The sequence below is a fragment of the Cricetulus griseus genome, chromosome 4 (genome assembly GCF_003668045.3).
Source record: "Cricetulus griseus strain 17A/GY chromosome 4, alternate assembly CriGri-PICRH-1.0, whole genome shotgun sequence".
NCBI lineage: Eukaryota > Metazoa > Chordata > Mammalia > Rodentia > Cricetidae > Cricetulus > Cricetulus griseus.
In genome coordinates this window covers 183,343,823-183,363,228 of record NC_048597.1, presented here as the reverse complement: position 1 = coordinate 183,363,228, position 19,406 = coordinate 183,343,823, and the positions used below count along the sequence as shown (strand labels likewise).

Genomic DNA, 19,406 nt, shown 5'->3' with positions numbered 1-19,406 from the left:
CTAAAGTCATTGACCAGAAAGGAAGTTAGGTTATTCCACAAAAATCAAGCTGTATACAGATTGTGAAGGTTCAGTGTGCAAGACTAAGTCATTTAGTGGGTTGGACCTTTTATTCTGAAGTGAGGTTCTTACAAGAATTAAAACTTAGAGCATAGCAGGCCTAGGGGTTTGCCTTCCCTGCTGCTCCCCCCATAGTAGCAGCCTGTCAGCTGTATGCTAACGAGATGAACAATTAAAATAGTCCTATCTGGCTGGCTCACAGGCTCTGGCACAGACAAAGAACTGTTTATACACCTGTTGTTCATGTAGACAGCCATGTCAATGTGGAGCCACAGATTAAAGGAAGGATATGGGAGCCAGGGTTGGCAAGGGTTAAGGAGAACTATTAAACTGTGGAAGTCAAATTCTTCAGAAAATATATGAGGGCCATTTGCAAGGGGAATCAAGTTACAAAGAAAAAGTTTCTGCTGACTGCATTAACATGGGAAACGCCAGACTTCAAGCTTTCTGCTAGTCTGAGACCATAATTTAAAGGTTTATATTTTTACTACATATGTCAACTGAAAAGTTTTTGGAGGCAGTATTGTGAGTGTTGTAAGAAAATAACCTTGGCCTGTTCCATTGAGGCAAAAATACTTGCTACCATTTATATCCCCAAATAAGTAAGACAGCCTACCTTATTTCCTTTGCTGCAGAGCCTTTTGTCAGGAAGAGGGTCGGCACAGTACTTTTTATTGGTTAAAGTGCAGAAGTTTTTTTTGTTTTCTTTGTGCTAATCAAGTAAAGGAAGTGGGAATTTGGCAGATGCTTTGTCTCTGAACAACTCAGCTGTTTCAGCTCAGGCTAGGTTTCTCTTGTGTAATGCAGAGTGAGTATTTGTGTATTTATAAGGCAATTTCCTTTGGTGTTTCTTTGTTTTTTTTTTTTTTTGATAATTCAGTATATTAAATAAAAACAGAATTAGAAACTCTTAACCAAAATCTTGTGAAATTTTAAGTGTACAAACTTATAGAAAGTTCAGCTTCCGCTTTATCTTAGAGAGATAAGTTCCTGAGCCAAAGTTCCTCTATGATATCTCACCTTTGAAATAGGTTTGCACTTCAAATTAGCAGCTGTATGTTATGTTTATCCTATGTCTTTTCATAAAATGGGATTTACTTTGTGTGCGTTCATGGTGTGTGTGTTGGGGGGGGTGTCAGAAGTTAACATCCAGTGTCTTTCTCCCTGGCTCCCCACCTTACATATTGAGTCAGTGTCTCTCAATTGAACCCAGAGAGCTTGCCAATTAGGCTCCTTTGGCTAGCCAGCTTACTCTCAGGAATCTTCTGCCTCATTTTTCCTTGCGCTGAGATTACAAGCTGCTATCACTCCCACCCAGCCTTTATGTGGGTGCTAGGGATCTGAAACCTGTCCTCAGGCTTATGTGGCCTCAGCCCCTAGAAGAGGATTTCCAAGTGGCCTTTCTTTCCTTTAGTCAGTAGGAAGAAGGCACTAGGAAGCATTAGGACAGACAAACTTGACTAGGATGTCTTATGTCAAAGTCCCCCGACTCTGCTGCAAGTTTTTCCTTCAGTCTTCTTTCTTCACTGACTGCTAAGCTAAGTTGTTTAGGGTTATTTTAGAGTCTTTAATGGAGACAGGGTACCTAAAGTCCGAAATTTTCAAAGGTGGAAAGAGATTGGAAGTCTTCCATCATGGTTATGGTCTCTCTATTCTTTAAGGTATGTTCTAATGCTTGATGAAATTTACATGGTTTAGGGGGAAAGTATGACTAGAATATCTAAAGGGAACAGTGGCAGTAACCCTCAGTGGTGGCTAAATCCTTAGATAATTTTGAAAGCTTTAGAATACATTAAAATGAGACATTAAAGATGAGAATAAGGATAAAAGACAAATACTTCTTCTAAAAGTGGCAAACACCTGAGATGTTCTAATCAGACCCACTGCCAGATGACCCAATGGCCTGAAACTCTGCTTTGGGTCTTTTTATTTTTCTCACAGGCAATCAAAGGATAAACCCACTTGAGGTATTCTGTGCTTGATAATTTGTTAAAGCTGAAGGACCTGTTGAAAAACAGTTCTCCTGTATAACCAGGCAGTAAACTATTTAGTTAAAGGCTTAATATTCTAGTTGACAAGTCTACTGCTGTTCTAATAAAAAGCTTTATTTGTTACATGTTTCTCTTAAACTAATACAGTATCTAGTGGTTGGTGTTAGTGTGCTTTACCTTCTCACTTGGGTCACCTATAGCTTTGGTTAAGTTTGTTTAAAGCCTAAGAATAAATATGTAGATTTCATTGTTTTAGGTTTGCATTACAGGTGAGAAGGGGGAAAATAAGCTACTGTACATGTGGAAAGATGCTAGTTAGATGAATACCATTAGTACCTTCATTGTGGGGTTGTTTTATTCAACACAGGAACAGGTATGTAGAGTAGGCTATTGGGTTTATGGAGATCTCTAGGCTGTTCCTTTTAGTGTGCCTTGTCCAGCTAAAATGTGGCATTCATTGGCAGCACTTTTGGCTTTTGCTAACAACACTCTATGGAATTTTAAAATTTGAGACTTTTTGTTTTGAGACTTATTTTTTAAGTAACATTTGGGTTCAAATACTTTACTACTGTCAAGTATTTTAAAATGTTCACTGGAATTCAGAAAAAGTAACACCCAAAAAGAGTTATTAAATTCAGATGAATAGTACTATATTCTCTAGACAGTCCTGTATATGACTTTATACAAAGGCAAGTGAAGTGGTGCATACCTGTAATCCTGGCTATTTAGAAGACTAAGGCAGGAGAGTCACTTGAATTAAGGAGTTTGGGGTTAGGCTGTCAGCTGACCTATCACAAAAATAAATAAATAAAATTTGGTCATTTTATGACTTCTTTTTGTTTTGTTTTGTTTTGTTTCACTTTAGGTTGGAACTCATCGGGAAGATTCAGTCAATCTCAATGGCAATCATTCAGTCCTGTCTAGTACTGTTGCTGCCTCAAACACAGACCTGAACCATAAAACACCAGAAAATTACAGAGGTAACTTGACATTTTTTACTGTTGAAAACAGTGTCCTTTGGAATACAGTCCATTTGAACTGCCATCTGTGGATGCAGAGAGTCACTGTCTAGTGTTTATTCAGCCATCTTGGTTGCAAACCACTATGTAGTACTCAGTGGTAGTCTGTGCTGATGCTCCTGTTCCTGTCCTATCTGTTGAGTACTTCCTCTCTCATGAGTGAGCCTGCACAGTCCCTCCAGTCAGTAAGAAATAGATTTCTTAGTCTGTTGAGAACTTTGAATTACAATAACTGTTGCTTTAGAGATTCTCATAGAACTGGAGAGACATAAAATTTTCAAAGGAAAAAAAACTGTGATCTTTGGTACAACATAGAGATTTGTGAATAAATACAAATATCTAGGTAAAATTAGAACTGCTGCGTTACTAACTACTGATTTCTGACAAGTTCTTTCTGGCTCTAAATAATGTACTTTCCTTTACCTCCAGAATGTTTCATACAACCTAAACCATAAGTATATTTACCTCTAGAATGCTTTGAACCGTCTCGATTGGAACATGTGCATCTAAACTTACATTTTATGTTTCCTTTCCCTTTCCCTCTTTGTTAGGTGGCTTGCAAAATCAGTCTGGAAATGTTGTTCCAACAGAGATCAAGACTGAAAACAAAGAAAAAGATGAGAACCTTCATGAGCCTCCTTCATCAGATGACATGAAATCAGATGATGAATCTTCCCAAAAAGACATCAAGGTCTCGTCTAGAGGCAGAACAAGGTGTGTGTTAGTGTCCAACCCTTAAGTCTCACATATTTGCCCTAGAGAAAAAAATGTTTTGGGACATTGAAGGGTGCCATACATTAGTAACAGCCAACCATATTCCAGGTGCCAGGCTGTGGTTTTTTTTTTGTTTGTTTTTGTTTTTTTTTTTAATCTAAATTTATCCATTTCATCCTCACATCTCCTAAAGAGAAGGCATATGAATGTTTGACTGAAGTTATGACTTCACACCCCTTTGTGTCTTCGTATGAAAAGAAAACTGCCTACCTTGTCTCAGTTGCTCATAGTATAAAAAAGACAGTGAGAGGACAGGTTAAACTGTTGTATGTCAGCCAATAAATATTTGATCTATTAAATAACTAAGTATATGGCAGAATCTAATGTGGTTTATGCAAGCATTAGCCTATTGCTTATTATCTGGTATTACTGGAAACTACCATATGCTTTGGTTTCATGTCATCTATGCCTAGGTTTGCTTTATATTCGCAGATTTGAATAGTTGCCACAGACACCATTTGGCTAACAAAACAGGAAATATTTACCATTTGGCCCTTCATAGAGAAGGTTTGCTATTCCTGATTTCAGCAGTAATTTGAGAAAAATGTAAAAAAGAAAGTTCCAGATAGAGTGATACTCTCAGAGTTTTCCAGAAATTGAAATTGACTTGCTTTCAAACATGAATTTGGACACATAATACATTAGTTTCAAATGATTTTGTGTGTCTTCCTTCAGTTTTTGGTTTTTTAGTTTTACATCAAAATTAGGTGATTTGGGGGCTGGAGAGATGGCTCATTGGTAAGACTGCTCTTCCAGGGGACCTGGGTTCAATTCCCAGCACCCACATGGCAGCTCACAACTCTCTGTAACTCCAGCTCCAGAGGATCCAACACCTTCACACAGACATACATGTAGGCAAAACACATAAAGTAAATAAATTTTTTAAAAATTGCAAAAAAAAAATTAGGTGATTTTGTGTATGTGCACATGTATATTGTTGTGTTTTTCAGACATTGTAGCCTAGAGTGGTCTTGAACTCATGATCCTCCTGCTTCAACCTTCCAAGTTGCTGGAATTATAGACATGATCAGCCAAGGTCATCATGACTTAATGCATTTTTCAGTGCATCTTATTTTATGTTATATGAATCATTTGTCAAGTATATATATCATACAGGTATTGATATTTAATATATTTTTGTATTGTATTATAATGCAGAAGAGATAACAATGATGGAACTAAAAGACGCCATGACCCTTTCTTCCATTTAAACACCTAACATAGAGCTCCTTTGTCTTTGACATTGTCACAGCTTTCAAAGCCTAAATGTTTCTCTTGAGAAAAATGAGTTTTTGAAATGCTGTGGTTTTAATATATGACTTATTCATGTGAAGAATGTAAATGAGAAATTAAATTCATTTGGAGAATTCCGATTCCACTTCTAGTCATCTTAACTCATGGTTTTGTTATTCTGGACAAATTTTAGGAGATAATTTGCATCCTTTCTTCTCTCCATGCCCATTAGGAATCAATAAACTTTCCTCTCTAAAGGGCCAGATCATTGATACTTACAGTTTATGGGCCATGTTGTCCCTGTCACAATTACTCAATTCTACTGTTGTAGCACCAAATAGCCAGATAGATAGATAGATAGATAGATAGATAGATAGATAGATAGATAGATAGATAGATAGATGAAAAGTAAGAGAAAAAAATTTTGGAAGGACAAACTAGCGTGTGTGTGTGTGTGTGTGTGTGTGTGTGTGTGTGTGTGTGTGTGTGTGTGTGTGTGTGTGGGTCTGTGGATAGGGTGTAGACTTGAAAGTATGTTGAACTGGTCCTGGTAACACTGAGACTGCTGATGTGTGGATCCAGTCTATATAACAAGGTGGTAGAATTATGTTTCTTGTTTATGAATGATTTGCATTCATGGAAAGGCTTTTATGCTAAAATGTATGATAACAGATATATTAAAATCATGGTACAACTTAACTAAATGACTATTCAGGTTCAGTGAAGAAAGGAATATCCAGTCACAGTTACAAGTACAGCAGTCGCTCTTGTCTAGCAGGGGTTGTAATTTCCATTTTCATCTTTATACTTTGGCACAGCTAGCATATCTGTGGGGAAGCTCATAGACACTGTTTCTGCTGTTTTCCAGCAGTACCAATGAAGATGAGGATCTGAATCCAGAACAGAAAATTGAAAGGGAAAAGGAAAGGCGGATGGCTAACAATGCCAGAGAGCGCCTGCGCGTGCGGGATATTAATGAGGCATTCAAGGAGCTTGGCCGAATGTGTCAGCTTCATTTGAAGAGTGAGAAACCTCAGACAAAACTCCTCATTCTTCATCAGGCTGTGGCAGTCATCCTTAGTCTAGAACAGCAAGTCAGAGGTAAGTCAGTCCAACAGAGACAGACAGGCAAACATTTGTGAGCTGTGCTTTGCTTAGACAAGTCTGAATACTGCTGTCTGTGCTATCAGAATCCAGCTCTCCCTGTACTTCTGAGACTCTGAATTTACAGACTGGGAGCTTCCCACAAACCTGTAGAGACTAATCCTATGAAATGGAACAGAGAACAAACAGCATCAGCCTGCTGTTCAGCTTGGAGTCCATTTGCTCCTGTGGACTCAGAATCTGTCTCCTGACTGTCGAATTTATTTGTCTAGATTTTTGTTTGTTTGTTTTTGTTTCTTATTTTTCTAGACAGGGTTTCTCTGTGACTTTGGAGGCTGTCCTGGAACTAGTTCTTGTAGACCAGGCTGGTCTTGAACTCACAGAGATCCTCTGCCTCTGCCTCCCGAGTGCTGGGATTAAAGCATGAGCCACCACCGCCTCTCTATACCATGTTGTGTTCCTTCCTCAGCACTAGGTTTCCTCACATGCTTTACTCTGGATCTTCTACAAATGCTGCTGGTTAACATGGCTCCTCCCTGTCTTTACCACACTGGTGTCTTTTACACCCATGTCAGATCTCAGGACTGCTTTATTGATCTCTTTTAAAAATGCCGTAAACTTCTAAGACACATCCATGTGTCACATATGTGTGGTTTGAAAGGGTTCACACTGTTGACTGAGGCAATTCCTATTTCCTTTTTTCATGAAGTCTGATGGGATCCCCAAAAAGCTTTAAAACTTCATTTGTTTAGGTGTATTTGTCATAACACCTCTTCCGTGCTGGGCAGTTATTAAATAGTGGACACTTCTGCCCTTGAGGTTCCACCATCTAGCTTGTGTTTCATCAGTCACCTGTATAGTATGTCAGTTGTTAATGTTTTTTCTGCAAACTTTTTGCAAGGAATAAATGTAGCTCTGGACTCCAAACTTTATATTAGTCTCTTTGCTTATGAGCAACTTCCTCTCCTACTTATGTTGAATTATCCAAATGTTTATATTGGGTTTTAAATAGTGGAATGTAGGAATGTGCTTAAAAATTACAGCCAGGATCCCTCAGCATCACTAAAGATGATGACTCAGGGAATTGCTGAAACAAACCTTCATAAAAACTGATAGCAGCTAGAAATTCTTCATCTCTATGTCCCTCCAATATGTTTGGTGTGTAGGAATGGTGCATAGTCACCCTGTTCCTAAAACCAGGTATGTGCTCATCTTGTTCAAAACCCTAGAAGTGTGTGTAGAGGATAAATATTCATCAAACCAGATGTTGAAGAATTACAGCCTCCTGATGGTAGCAGGAACATTGTTCCTTCCTAAGGCAGCCATTCTCATATTCATTTATTACACCACCACCCCCCTTATTGCTTGAACTGTATCTGAATGAACACTTGGCCCCAATCTGAAAGCAACAGAGCACCAGTGTGAGGAAGTCCCATATGCATTCTCCCTTCACTTTTCAGCCCGTGATACTTTAACTCTGGTTTCACCAACAGTTTACTGTTAAAGCTGCCTTCTCTTTCCTGTGGAAGTCTGGGGACTCAGCAAAGCTGCCAGAATTTATTCTTGCTTAGCACCTTTTCATCCCCACCATGCATTAGAGCTAAAAGACAGAGTTTTTTTAAACCTTTGGGAGTGGAAATTCCTAGTCTCAAACCCAAGCCATTAAACCGAGAACTGTTTCAGTATTTGGAAAAAGTTAGACATAACTCTGCAGCAGTCCTCTGCAGGCACTTAGAACAGAAAACCCAAGTATGAGGGAACATCCAGACTTGTCCAGCTGCCTCATAGCTGTACTATTGTGAATGTAATTCTGACATTTTGACATGTTCTGAGCTGTCTGTGGACTTCTTTACTGATCAGAAATGAACAAATTTCAGCTACACTGAACAGTAGCTGTGCTAGGGATTGCTTTACTCTCGGCTTTGCCTTTGCTTCCATTTTCAGACTATAGGCCTCAAGCCCAGAGCCTTTATCTTACAGCTCCTTTTCAAGACTCTTTGAAAAGCATTCAGATGCCCTCTGCCCAGTGTCTATCTCCTCAGTGCTCAGTGCCTGTTCCTGGTCCTTGGCAGTATCTTCTAAGCTTGTGTAATTGTTATTGCCTGGACTATGGCTCCAACATTTGAGACGTTTGGTAAGGTATTCATTAGGGATCCTTGCTATACTTGCAGTCCTGAGCCCAGTAGTTTCTGTAAAGACACATTTGTTTACCTGGCTTAGTAGGCCTAGTCTGGCTCCTTTTGGTTTACAGTGGTGCTCCAAGACTAAATCTGACCAACCCCAACCTGGAGCCTCCCAAGGCAGACAGACCTAGGGTTAGCAATCTTTCTCCCCTGCCACGTGTGGTGCACACCTTTTATCCCAGCACTTAGAAGGAGGCAGGTAGATCTCTGAATTTGAGGCCAGCCTGGTCTACAGAGTGAGTTCCATAACAGCTAGGACTACATAGTTGAGACTCTGTCTCAAAAAAAATAAACTGAAGTTTCTATGAATATTATACTCATTGCCGTTTAGTTTTAAATGATCCCTTTGTATCCATTAAGGCATTTTAAATCAGTTTATAAAAAACTAATGTGTATGTCACTTGGCCCCCTATAGCATTATGCTTATAACAGAAACAAAAATTAGGTAAGAAATTCATAAGCAAGATACCTTTCCACTTCTTTTTTTTAAAGATATATTTCTGCATTTTATGTATATGTACATGTACATGTATTTACATCTGCACACCAGAAGAGGGCATCAAATCACGTGAGTCAACAGTTATAGACAGTTTTGTGCATCCATGTGGGTCCTGAGGTTTGAACTCAGGGCCTCCAGAAGACCAACCAGTGCTTTTAACTGCTGAGCTATCTCTGCGGGCCCACCTTTATATTTCTTTTGGTAGCCCCTATTCTTTTGATTTCCCAGAGACACCTGCATTACACAACATACCTTGTCATCTTGGCTGACTTCTAAAACAAAGTTTTAGCACCTTCCTTGCTCTACCAAAGCCAGAGAAAGAACTCTGTCATCTTATTCTGTGTGTACATCCGGACAGGAAAAGAATGAATGCCATGGTCATCTGTTTCCCTTGCATTCGTGTGTTTCCTACAAAGGAATAGTTTTCTGAACTGGTAAATATGAGGTGCAGCACAGATGTCTTTCCAGGTATAAAGAGGGTATCAACCTTCATGTCAATTAATGTACCCTATCATAGCAGGACTCTAAGGAGAACTTGATTGACAAATAATGGCACTTGCTAAGATTTGTTTAAAAATTAACATGTTGATTTCAAACAAACTAAACCCTATAAGACTAAATAGTAATCAAAAAGTGAAATACAAAGTTGTCACTAAGAATTCTGGCATCTCATTTAATACTTATATCTGGCTGCCTCTGTAAATTAGGAGATTTAGTATAAAAATGAAATTACAGAGATTGATCATTCTTGTTCAGCTTAAGACCCAACAGGCTTTATCCTTGGCAGGAAGAGAACCACAGGTTAAAGGCTAGCCTGGGTAACAGAGACCAGTCAGGCCTAGAGATCCAATCTCAATGCCACTTGCCCAACCCCTGTCCCCAGCCCCTCATTCTGCCTTCTTACATACTGATAACAGTTCTCTCCTGCTGTAGAGAGGAACCTCAACCCCAAAGCAGCCTGCCTTAAGAGAAGAGAAGAAGAAAAGGTCTCTGCTGCTTCAGCAGAGCCACCAACCACGCTGCCAGGAACCCATCCTGGGCTTAGTGAAACTACCAACCCTATGGGTCATCTGTAAACGTCAGCCAGGTACGTATGGGTCTGGGAAGGAAATGCAAGGAGATCATGGTTAAAGCTGTGGAGCGGCTCTCTGGTAGGCACTGGTGATTGTAAAGATCATATATAATTTGGGATACAGTGAACTGTGTGCCTTCCTGTTGTCTCATCAAAACTAGTGTCATTTTAGACCAAATTACTGTTCAAATCATAGCTTGTGGCTCATAAGGAAAGGCCAGATCTTCTGGTTTAAGTCAGCATGTGTACTCATTCTCCAAGAAGACAGTATCACAATGACTTTTCTCAGACTGTCTCTGCTCCCACTCTTGCTCCATGTTCTGTTGACAAGTACTGATCTTCTGCTAACTGTCTGAGTCGGGCTCCTCTCTACAGGACAGTTACTGCACATTTCCACTTGGACCAGTGATGCAGTGTAAAATGCAGTTGCTATGCTTTTAGTCATGAATTTAACATCCTCTAGAACCCACTGGTGGATGAATGTAAAGATGTTAAGTGATACACCCAAAGTAGCTAGCTCTCTCTGGTTGAGTTTTATTTATTGGAGAGCACAGTTGCAAAGTTACTATTTTGGAAGCTGATCAGTGTGAACTATAATTAAATATTTTTAACAGTAGCATTTTAGCTAGCAGCATGGGTTAAGAGTAGAAGTAATAATTTCATTTTGGAGATTTTTGGTTTTAGCTTTTGTTTTTCTTGAAACAGGGCCTTACTATGTAACCCTCAATACCCTTGAACTCACCGAGATCTGCCTGCCTCTCCCTCCCAAGTTCTGAGGTTGAGGGCATGTGCTACCACTCCCAGCCATAACTTCATTTTTATAACCTGCCTTTAGTATTGTATAGTTCTTAAGTATAGTAGAGGCAAACGGATAGAAGCAAAAACAATATCAAATGTAATTTCCTTCGGTTAGCTTTGTGACTTTCATTTTGAGATGAAAGTATGAAATTTGATAGAATAGTTAGTTAAGTAAACTGCTCTTTCAGTGTAGGATTTGGTTTATGCCACCACTACTAGGATCAGATTAGGTTGCAGTTGAAAATGCATGTGGAAAAAGAAAAAGAAAAAATGTCAGTATACTATTAGTCAGTTATCATTGTAACAGTAGCACCCTGGAGGGAACTCTAAAGCAGTTCCCCACAAATATCTCCAGTCATCAGGTAGGTTTTCATGTCACAGAGTCCTTAGGTAAGAGCTTGCTGGTTCACACACTTTGTAAAAGGCAAGTCTTGTATTCTGTGGAAAACAATGTTGTAGGAAAGTAACTGACTGATCTGTTTTATAAGTAAATGTTGGTGTCTTCAGATAAAAACATGCATTGTTTCTCGGTGCCAAGGTAACTTTTTAAGTTGGTAAGTCTAGAAGAATAGCAATAAGTAACTTCATATTAAACTCTAGTCCTGGGTTTCCCTCAGATTCTGGAAAGGACATTCACACTAGATTCAGAGCCTGTCTTGTTTGTCCTCCCCTCAGTTGACGTCCTGGTGTTTGCCTGTTCTGCTTTTTGCTGCATTGGAATCTCTATAATATGGAGATACTCTCACTGAGGGGCCCCTGAAGGGCCCAAGCCTCAAAACTTTGTTCAATTCCCAGAATCCACCATAGGCACGCAGTGGCAAAAGTGCTTCTGCACATATACTACTAGTAGTAGTAATTTAAGAAGCATACAAAAAATACCCAACAATTTGCCACCATTGTACAACCAAGTAGCTTTTAATAGTTTTCTAGCCCTGAAAGTATCACTGTTACCAAACAGTATGGTCTATTACCTAACAAGGAAGTGAAAGTATGATTCTTCCTAAACTGTTCCATTGTAAGTGGTTTTAATAGAATTTTTCAGGTTACTAATACATACATTGTATTGGGAACATATGCTTGTATAAAACTTGAACTAATAAGATAATTTCGTAAATTCTCTAGACAAATATTTAGTGAGGACCTACCGTGGACCAGCAACTGAGGCTTCAGAACTTTCTGTTTAAAAGAAATGAATATAAGCAATCAGCCCAACATGGTGGGCTGGGGCAGCAATGAGGGAGTGTTGTGATCACAGTGCTGAGCAGTCAGTGGGCAGAATCTGAGGTCAGACATTGCCAACTTACCTGTTCCCAAAATGGAAACTTGCATAATTGGCTAGCTAAGACATATATCAGTTCTTAATCACAAGCTCTCCTGTACATACACACAGCAGGTGAAACTCTAGCAATCACAAACTAGTTCCTTTCTTTGGAAGCTTCCCTTTCCATGATTCCAGTTACTTGTAGCCAACAGTAATCCATAAACAATTTGTAATGAAGGCTGGGTGTGTTGGCACATCCCTTTAATTCCAGTACTCCGAGGCAGAGGCAGGTAGATCTGTAAGTTTTAAGCTCCTCTGATCTTCATAGCAATTTCCAAGCCAGCCAAGGATACATAGTAAGACCCTGTCTCCAAAAAACATACATATATAATGCATGTTTTATAATACAAATATATAATATATACTATATAATTTATATATATACTTTATAAAATATATATAAATTTATATATAATTTATAAAATATATTATATATAATTATATATTTTATATATAAAATATAATACATATATAAAATATACATATATAGTGAAATTACATTCCACCCTGCCCAGGAAGTGAATTCTTGCTGTACAGTGTGTATACTCCATATATACTGCTCACCTGCTACACACTAAGTAGCCATTTTGATTATCCTATCCACTGTCATAAGTACTTGTTGAAGCAGTCCCTATCATGCTTAATAATGGCCCCAAAGCGTAAATTTACATTACAGTATATTGTTAGAAGTGTTCTATTTTATTTTTTATTGTTGTATTTTACTTTGCCTAATTTGTAAACTTTATCCTAAGCTTTTATGTATAGTAAAAATAATCAGGTGAGGAAGGACCTCTAATAACCTGAAAAGAAAGAAGCTCTTGTGTAAGTCACTTGGACTAACTTAGTGCAAGCCTAGATATAATGAACAACAACTGGGATTTGGGGGAGTGGTGTTATGTTTAATAATTGCATACTAACTGTCCTCTTCTCCCTGCCACAGTTCCAGCATCAACAGTAGGCTAGATAGAAGGTGACCTCTCCTCATAAAGACTTGGACAACTCAGATTATCTGAAGACACAAACCTGACAGGAAGGAGAAGAAAAACAAAACACTTGAAGCAAGAAACTCAAATGTAATCCTATGATCAAAGCAACTGGTCAACACTTCCATCAGAAGTGAGGATAGGAAGCTCATGAGAGAACGCCGGCCCATGAGGTGTTTACAGCATATCATTCTGCTGTAAGCAATGTGTCGCTTCTGCACAATCAGAGACTGTCTCATCTCTCCACTCAATGTGGAAGTTGCCTTGTGCCTAAACTGAATTGACAAATGCATTGTAACTACAAATTTTATTTATTGTTATGGAACTGTGAGGTCTACATATAAAGGGAAAAGTTCATGTGGGAAGCTGATCTACACTCAGCTGATGCCAGCATTGTTAAAGCTGTTCACAAAGCAGTGGCAACCATTGGCCCTTAGCATTCCCGGCATACCTGTTAGTGTCTTAAAAAGGAAGGGAGTCCTTTGTTGCCCTCTCCGACCTTCGCCATATAAATAGTGTTTTCCATGAAATAGGAAAATATTACTTGGTATAGCATTTCTCTCTTGTTTTTTCATTCATTTTTATTTTCTCTTTGTGGGTGTTATATTTGATCTGAGTCGGCATAGGTTATGGTCACAATCCAGAACCCTCCTTGCAGCCCTGTGTGCTTTGTTCATGTCCTTGCAGTGGTAAGCAGACACCATCTGTGACCATAGCCTAGCTAAGATTTTGAAAGGGGAAATTTTGTCCCCTGGATTTGCCCCCAAATAAACATTGCTTTATTTCTAATAATCACTAAGACTTTTCAGGCTTCTAGGTTTCATAGTAAAGCTATAATAGCAAGAAGTGTAACTTACAAGGGAGAGTCTACTTTTTAGAAAATTGCTTTGTTTTCCAAGCAGTAAGTACTACACAATATAGTACTTGTAAAGTGTTAGCTGTAAGTAAGCACAAAATGCATTCAGTACAATACAAAGATGACTTTTCAGGCCATGATCATGGTGAGTGTAACAAAACTCATTAGTCACCAGGACAGGCAGTGTGATGAAGGCACACAACCACTATGAGGCTAATTACCTATGGAATCCAAGAGCAATGGTCACATTTCCTTATTCTAGCCTTTATTTCTGTCCTTTGGGTGGCTGGTCAGTGGGGGTGTGGGGCAGGAGGGTGATTTGATCACCTGCAAACCACCTGCCCTCACCCCAAGAAGAGCCAGATTAGCGCTGAGCTGTACTTGTCAGTCCATTTTAGCATTATGCATTAAAGCCCCTCTGTCTCCAATCCTTCATAGTTGTATTTAAGACACGGTAATCACTTTGAACTTCCATGAAATCTGTCTTCCACCACAGCATCCCTGGGAGAGAAAAACATGCTGAACACAATGGTCTTGGCTAAGTAACTCCTTAGAGCCAGTATCAGTCTCAGTCTGCACATAGAAGAAAAATCCCAAGTCGTTCTGGAACTTATAGACTCCGGAGAATTTGAAAGAACAAACTGTTAGGACAGCACTTCAGATCCTCCATAAGGACTATTTCTAACAAGTCAGTCTTAGGTGAATTTAGTGGACTTGATTTGCATACCTTAATTTGCATATGTTCTCCAGTTACATCATACTCTATCTGTGGCCTTGTTCTTCATTTCAGTGTTAATCAGCTAAAACAGAAGTTGTTGCTTATGATGTGTGAGTGAACATAAGCCACTGCCTGGCCTTTTTTCTTCAGAGCTTGTTGTCTTTTTCGCTATATTAGACTTTGCAGTATGCCCAGAAGCTTTCCTTCATAAAATAGAAAGAAAAAAACATTTGGCTTATTTTTCACTGTAGCTAGTCTTTTATACAATAATCTTGTAAGAAAATTTCTTGAATTCTAAATATTACTCTTTCTAGATTTTTGAAATCAAAAATTTTCAGTAAAAAGTTTCTTACTTTATTTTATTATATTAGGTAGTTAAAGAAAATGTAGGGTTATTTACCATAACCTGTTCATTAATATCAGAAATTTACAATAGCATTTTAAGAGCATAGTAGGTTCTAGCATACCGTGTAGTTCCTATGGAGTATTGTGAGAGCGAATTGTTGGAGATGAGCTGCTTTTCATCTTGTTCTCCAGTTTCCATTGTTGGTTTATTGCAGATTTGTATCCTGTGTCAAATTTAAGGTATTATTGATAAACCTTTTCAACCAGCAGCAAGAAGTTCAAATTTTTTTTTCTGTCACTGTAACAGAAAACACAGTATGTATATAACATTTATGTAGCAATAAATGTGCCATCCTTTTTTTAACATAGTAAACAGTGAGTTTTTTACACTCCTATTTCCCACAGAATAATGTATTTTGTTTTCTTTTCTCTACCTCCTTCCTCCCAGAAAGGCTCGAACTGCTTTTCCTGTCTGCACTAACTGTGCTTCACGGGTGACCCCACAGGACAGATGGGGCTGGGAGAGCTAAGATGACACACCCCAACCCGAACAGTTCTCCTCTTGCCCTCTCTGCTGATGCTGGCCTCTTAAGCCTTTTCCTGAAGGTGGAACAAACAGAAGTCTGTAGTAAAGAAAATGTCTTGCAGATGTAGAGAAGAATGAAGACAATGGGAAAGGACTTCAGATGAGGGTTTTTAAGTTGACAACTCTTAAGCACCTTCACAATTTTTTCTGTCTCTGACCTCTCACCTACAACCAGAAATAAACAAGCAATCAAACCTGCCAAGATAGGGGAATGGCAATATTATTAAAGGCTCTTTCATCCATTTTTAATACCACATCCATCCATGCATGTGTACATGCATGCTCTGAACAGGAAGCCTGAGATAGGGACCATCTGGAGGTCCTTTGCATGAAGAAGCCAAGAGTCACTTCTTTGGGTGGATATTGAGATTTGATGTTCATGTGAGGCCCAGCAGATCATTTTACTTCTTGTGTGATTTGATAAATATAAACTTACTAGTTTGATTTTATACAGAATGATTAAAAAATTCCATGTAGGAAGAAAATATCTGATGTTAGCTCTGGAAAGCTAGTCATCTTACCTCATTAACAGGTTTGTAAGAATGAGCCCAGAAAAATCCTGTGTCCAGGAGCACTTAGAGCTGGTCAAGACTTAAAACTTTTTCTTCAAAAATCCTACCTGCCTTCAACTATTTCCCCTCTATACAACTTCTAAGGGATTCAACTCAGTGGTTTCATTTTCTCTGTGTATTTTGACTAATTTCTCTCAAGTTAATTCTTGTTTTTCTTCCTTAGAAACTTGATTATTTTAAATAGACATCACATAAGGGGTGGGTGTGCTCAAGCTCTGTGTGTGGTGTGTGTGTGTGTGTGTGTGTGTGTGTGTTTAGCTAAAGAGTGTTAGTTTTGGCATCAGTCAGTTGATTCAAGTCCAAGCTCAACATCTAATTAACTCCATTTCCTTATCTGGGAAATGGAGATCTGTACAAGAGTTATCTAAGTATTGAATGAAACAATGTATGCAAAGCTCTGCCATGGTTCCTATCACATAGTAAGTACTCGATAAATTATGAATATTTTTAAAATAAATAGTATTTTAACCAGTTCCTGGGTGATTCCTCTTCAGCCACACTGGAAAGTGACTTGTAACCCCAGGAGATAGCAGGCTGTATCTGTGGTAGCCTGCATCTTCTGCAATCCTTCCGTGCCAGGTGGCACTGCTTTCCAGTTTGCATTGTTGGTGTATTGAAGATTTGTTTGGAGGTTTTCAAAATAGGGTTTCTCTGTGTAGCGCTGGCAGTCCTAGAACTTACTTTGTAGACCAGGTTGGCCTCAAACTCAGAAATCTGCTTGTCTTTGCCTCTGGAGTGCTAGGATTAAAGATGTGCACCCAGTACCACTACACCGGTTGAAGGTTTATTTTTTTAAATCTTCAAGTAGAGTGAGCCTGTAGGCTTTGCCCAGCACCATTGTGGGTGGGTAGTTCTGTCAGTCATGGTTCCAGGAAGCAGATGCCAGGGGCAAGTTCAAAGTATAAAAGGACTTATTGGAAGGGATGGCTTTCCGGTCTTGATGCAGACCTGACCTCTGGGAAGAGTGAGCAGGGAAGAGGATAGACAGTCACAAGTGATCACTTGGCTCCTGGAAAGGCATGCACAAACCTGCAGGAGTTAGCAGCAGAGAGCTGTGTCTATTGCAAAGCTGGGTGTTCAAGTCTCAGGCCTCTGAACGCTGCAGCAAGATGTTATAGCAAGTGACACAGCTAACGGCAACTTCCCAAAATAGTAACCTTAAATGGAGGCCTTGAAGTTAAAACTACCACGGCTTCCAACAGTGCCTATACAATTAGCAGAACAAAATCAAAACCTTCTGGCACTCCACAGCCAGAAAATGTGGTACTCTACACATCTAGAAAAATGAGAACTGTACTTTCAAGGGCTCTGGTGAGTAAATCTAGGTATCACCCTTTCTGGGTGCTGTGCTTGTTGTTCTGGAGTCCTTCACAGGACTTGATCCTCTCTGCCCAGTGGAGGGTGGACAGTGCATGTCTTTGGAGCCACCTGTGCAAAGCCTATTATTTCCTTGTTCGGGTGTTTTTCTGTGAATGACCTCAGTCCTACAGCTCTGCTGGACTCTTGAGTCTAGTGATAGGAAAGTCCACTCAAGAATGTGTTCATAAGGGCTCAGTCTCAAGCAGCAGCACCGTATGGGAGGGGTGTGGTGGTGATGTCTCAAGAGGTAGAGGCAAGAGGATCAAAAGGTCAGGGTCATCTTAATTTTACATTGAGTTTGAGGCCAGCCTAGCATGTATGAGACCCTGTCTCAAGAAAGTTGCAGATCACAAATGAACATACAAAAGGCATCCATGTTTCTATCCACTAACAGTTATCAAAGATACATTCCTCACAGCAGCTACAAAATACTGTCTAGAGTATATGCCTCAAAACGGAAAGACATTGAAGAGGCAAAAGAAAAAAACATGTTTGGTGTTTGAAAAAACTAATATTGTTAACACATTCACACTATCCAAGGCAAGATCTAGGATCAATGCTGTCCCCATCAAAATTCCAAAGATACTTTCAGAAATTAAAATCTTAAAAATTGAATGGAACCATGAAAGATCCACATAAAGCAGGCTGGTGAGATGGCTTAGCGGTTAAGGTTCAAGCCTGACAACCTGAGTTCAGGCTACTGGATCCAGATGGTAGAAGTAAAACTGCTCGTTCAAGTTGTTCTCTCACTTGCGGTGTGTGCGCTGTGATACTCACACACACACACACACACACACCAATTATAAAATTTTAAGGTGTAATACTGTGTTTTTAAATAATTTTCCTGTACTTTGTAATGTAATTTTAAAATTCTATGGAACACAAAAGATTCATAACCAGAGTGATCTTAAACAGAGCCAGTGTGGAACCATCACAAAATAACTGAAAATGTACCACAAAATCATAATAGAGAAAACAGAATGTCAAGACAAACACACAGATCCAGTCTCAAAAATAAAGGGTCTAGAGAGGTGGCCCAGTGGTTAAGCACTGACTTCTCTTCCAGAGGACCCAAGTTTGATTACCAGCAACCACATGACAATTTACAACCATCTAACTCCAATTTTAGGGGATCTGATGCCCTCTTCTGGCTTTCTTGGGTACTGCACTTATGCTGCATAGATACACATGTAGTCAAATACCCATACACACAAAATGAAAAACTTAAGAAATAATTAAGACTATCAGCCAGGCATGGTAGTTATGCCTCTGTTAGTTACTTTACTTGGGAGACTAAGACAGGAGGGTTGGCAATTTTTATTTGGGTGTTTGTGTGTGTGTGTGAATATGTGCACTTGTGTGCAGGTGTCCTTATAGAACAGAGGTAATGGATCCACTGGAATTAGAGGCAGTGGTAAACCCCAACACCTGAGCTGGAAACCAATCTGGGTCCTTTGAGGAGTAAAGAAGTGCTATTTCTTTGCTTTGTTGTTTTGAGACCCTACACTACATAGCCTTTGCTACCCTGGAACTCACTGTGTAAACCATGCTGGCCTCAAACTCATGGAAAGCCTCCTGCCTCTGCCTCCCAAGTGCTAGCAGTAAGAGTGTATACCAGCAGGACTAACAGACCCCATTTCTTTCAAAGCACAAAGCTCAGCAATAGAGTGCAAGCTTAACATGTTCAAGGTTAGGACTGGGGGAAAAAACTACTTTATCATATGATTGCACAATCCCATTCCTGGATATACAGATAAAGAGAATGAAAATAGTGCATGGAAAAGACATCTGCATACCCATGGCTGTGTCTGCTTCAGCACTGTCACAACAGCCAAGACATGCAAAACCTAAATGTCCATCAACAAATGAATAAAGGAAACGTGTCTTGTATACTCAACAAAGCGGCACTCCTTAACAAAGGAGAAAGTAATCC

General features: G+C 39.3%; 1 protein-coding gene across 11 annotated transcripts in view; it reads left to right on the top strand.

Moving 5' to 3' along the window:
* Tcf12 (transcription factor 12) overlaps nucleotides 1-16,585 on the top strand; it is a 251,544-nt gene extending 234,959 nt beyond the window's left edge. For 5 of the 11 annotated variants that reach the window (XM_035443796.1, XM_027411205.2, XM_027411206.2 and 2 more), the window contains 5 exons: nucleotides 2,917-3,031; nucleotides 3,622-3,784; nucleotides 5,946-6,178; nucleotides 9,797-9,950; nucleotides 12,995-16,585. In XM_035443796.1, the coding sequence (XP_035299687.1) occupies nucleotides 2,917-3,031; nucleotides 3,622-3,784; nucleotides 5,946-6,178; nucleotides 9,797-9,939 (654 nt within the window). In that variant the 3' untranslated portion in view covers nucleotides 9,940-9,950; nucleotides 12,995-16,585. The remainder of the gene's footprint in view (nucleotides 1-2,916; nucleotides 3,032-3,621; nucleotides 3,785-5,945; nucleotides 6,179-9,796; nucleotides 9,951-12,994) is intronic. The other 6 variants (XM_027411203.2, XM_027411202.2, XM_027411200.2 and 3 more) reach the window with 3 other exon arrangements.
* Nucleotides 16,586-19,406: the final 2,821 nt, after the last annotated feature.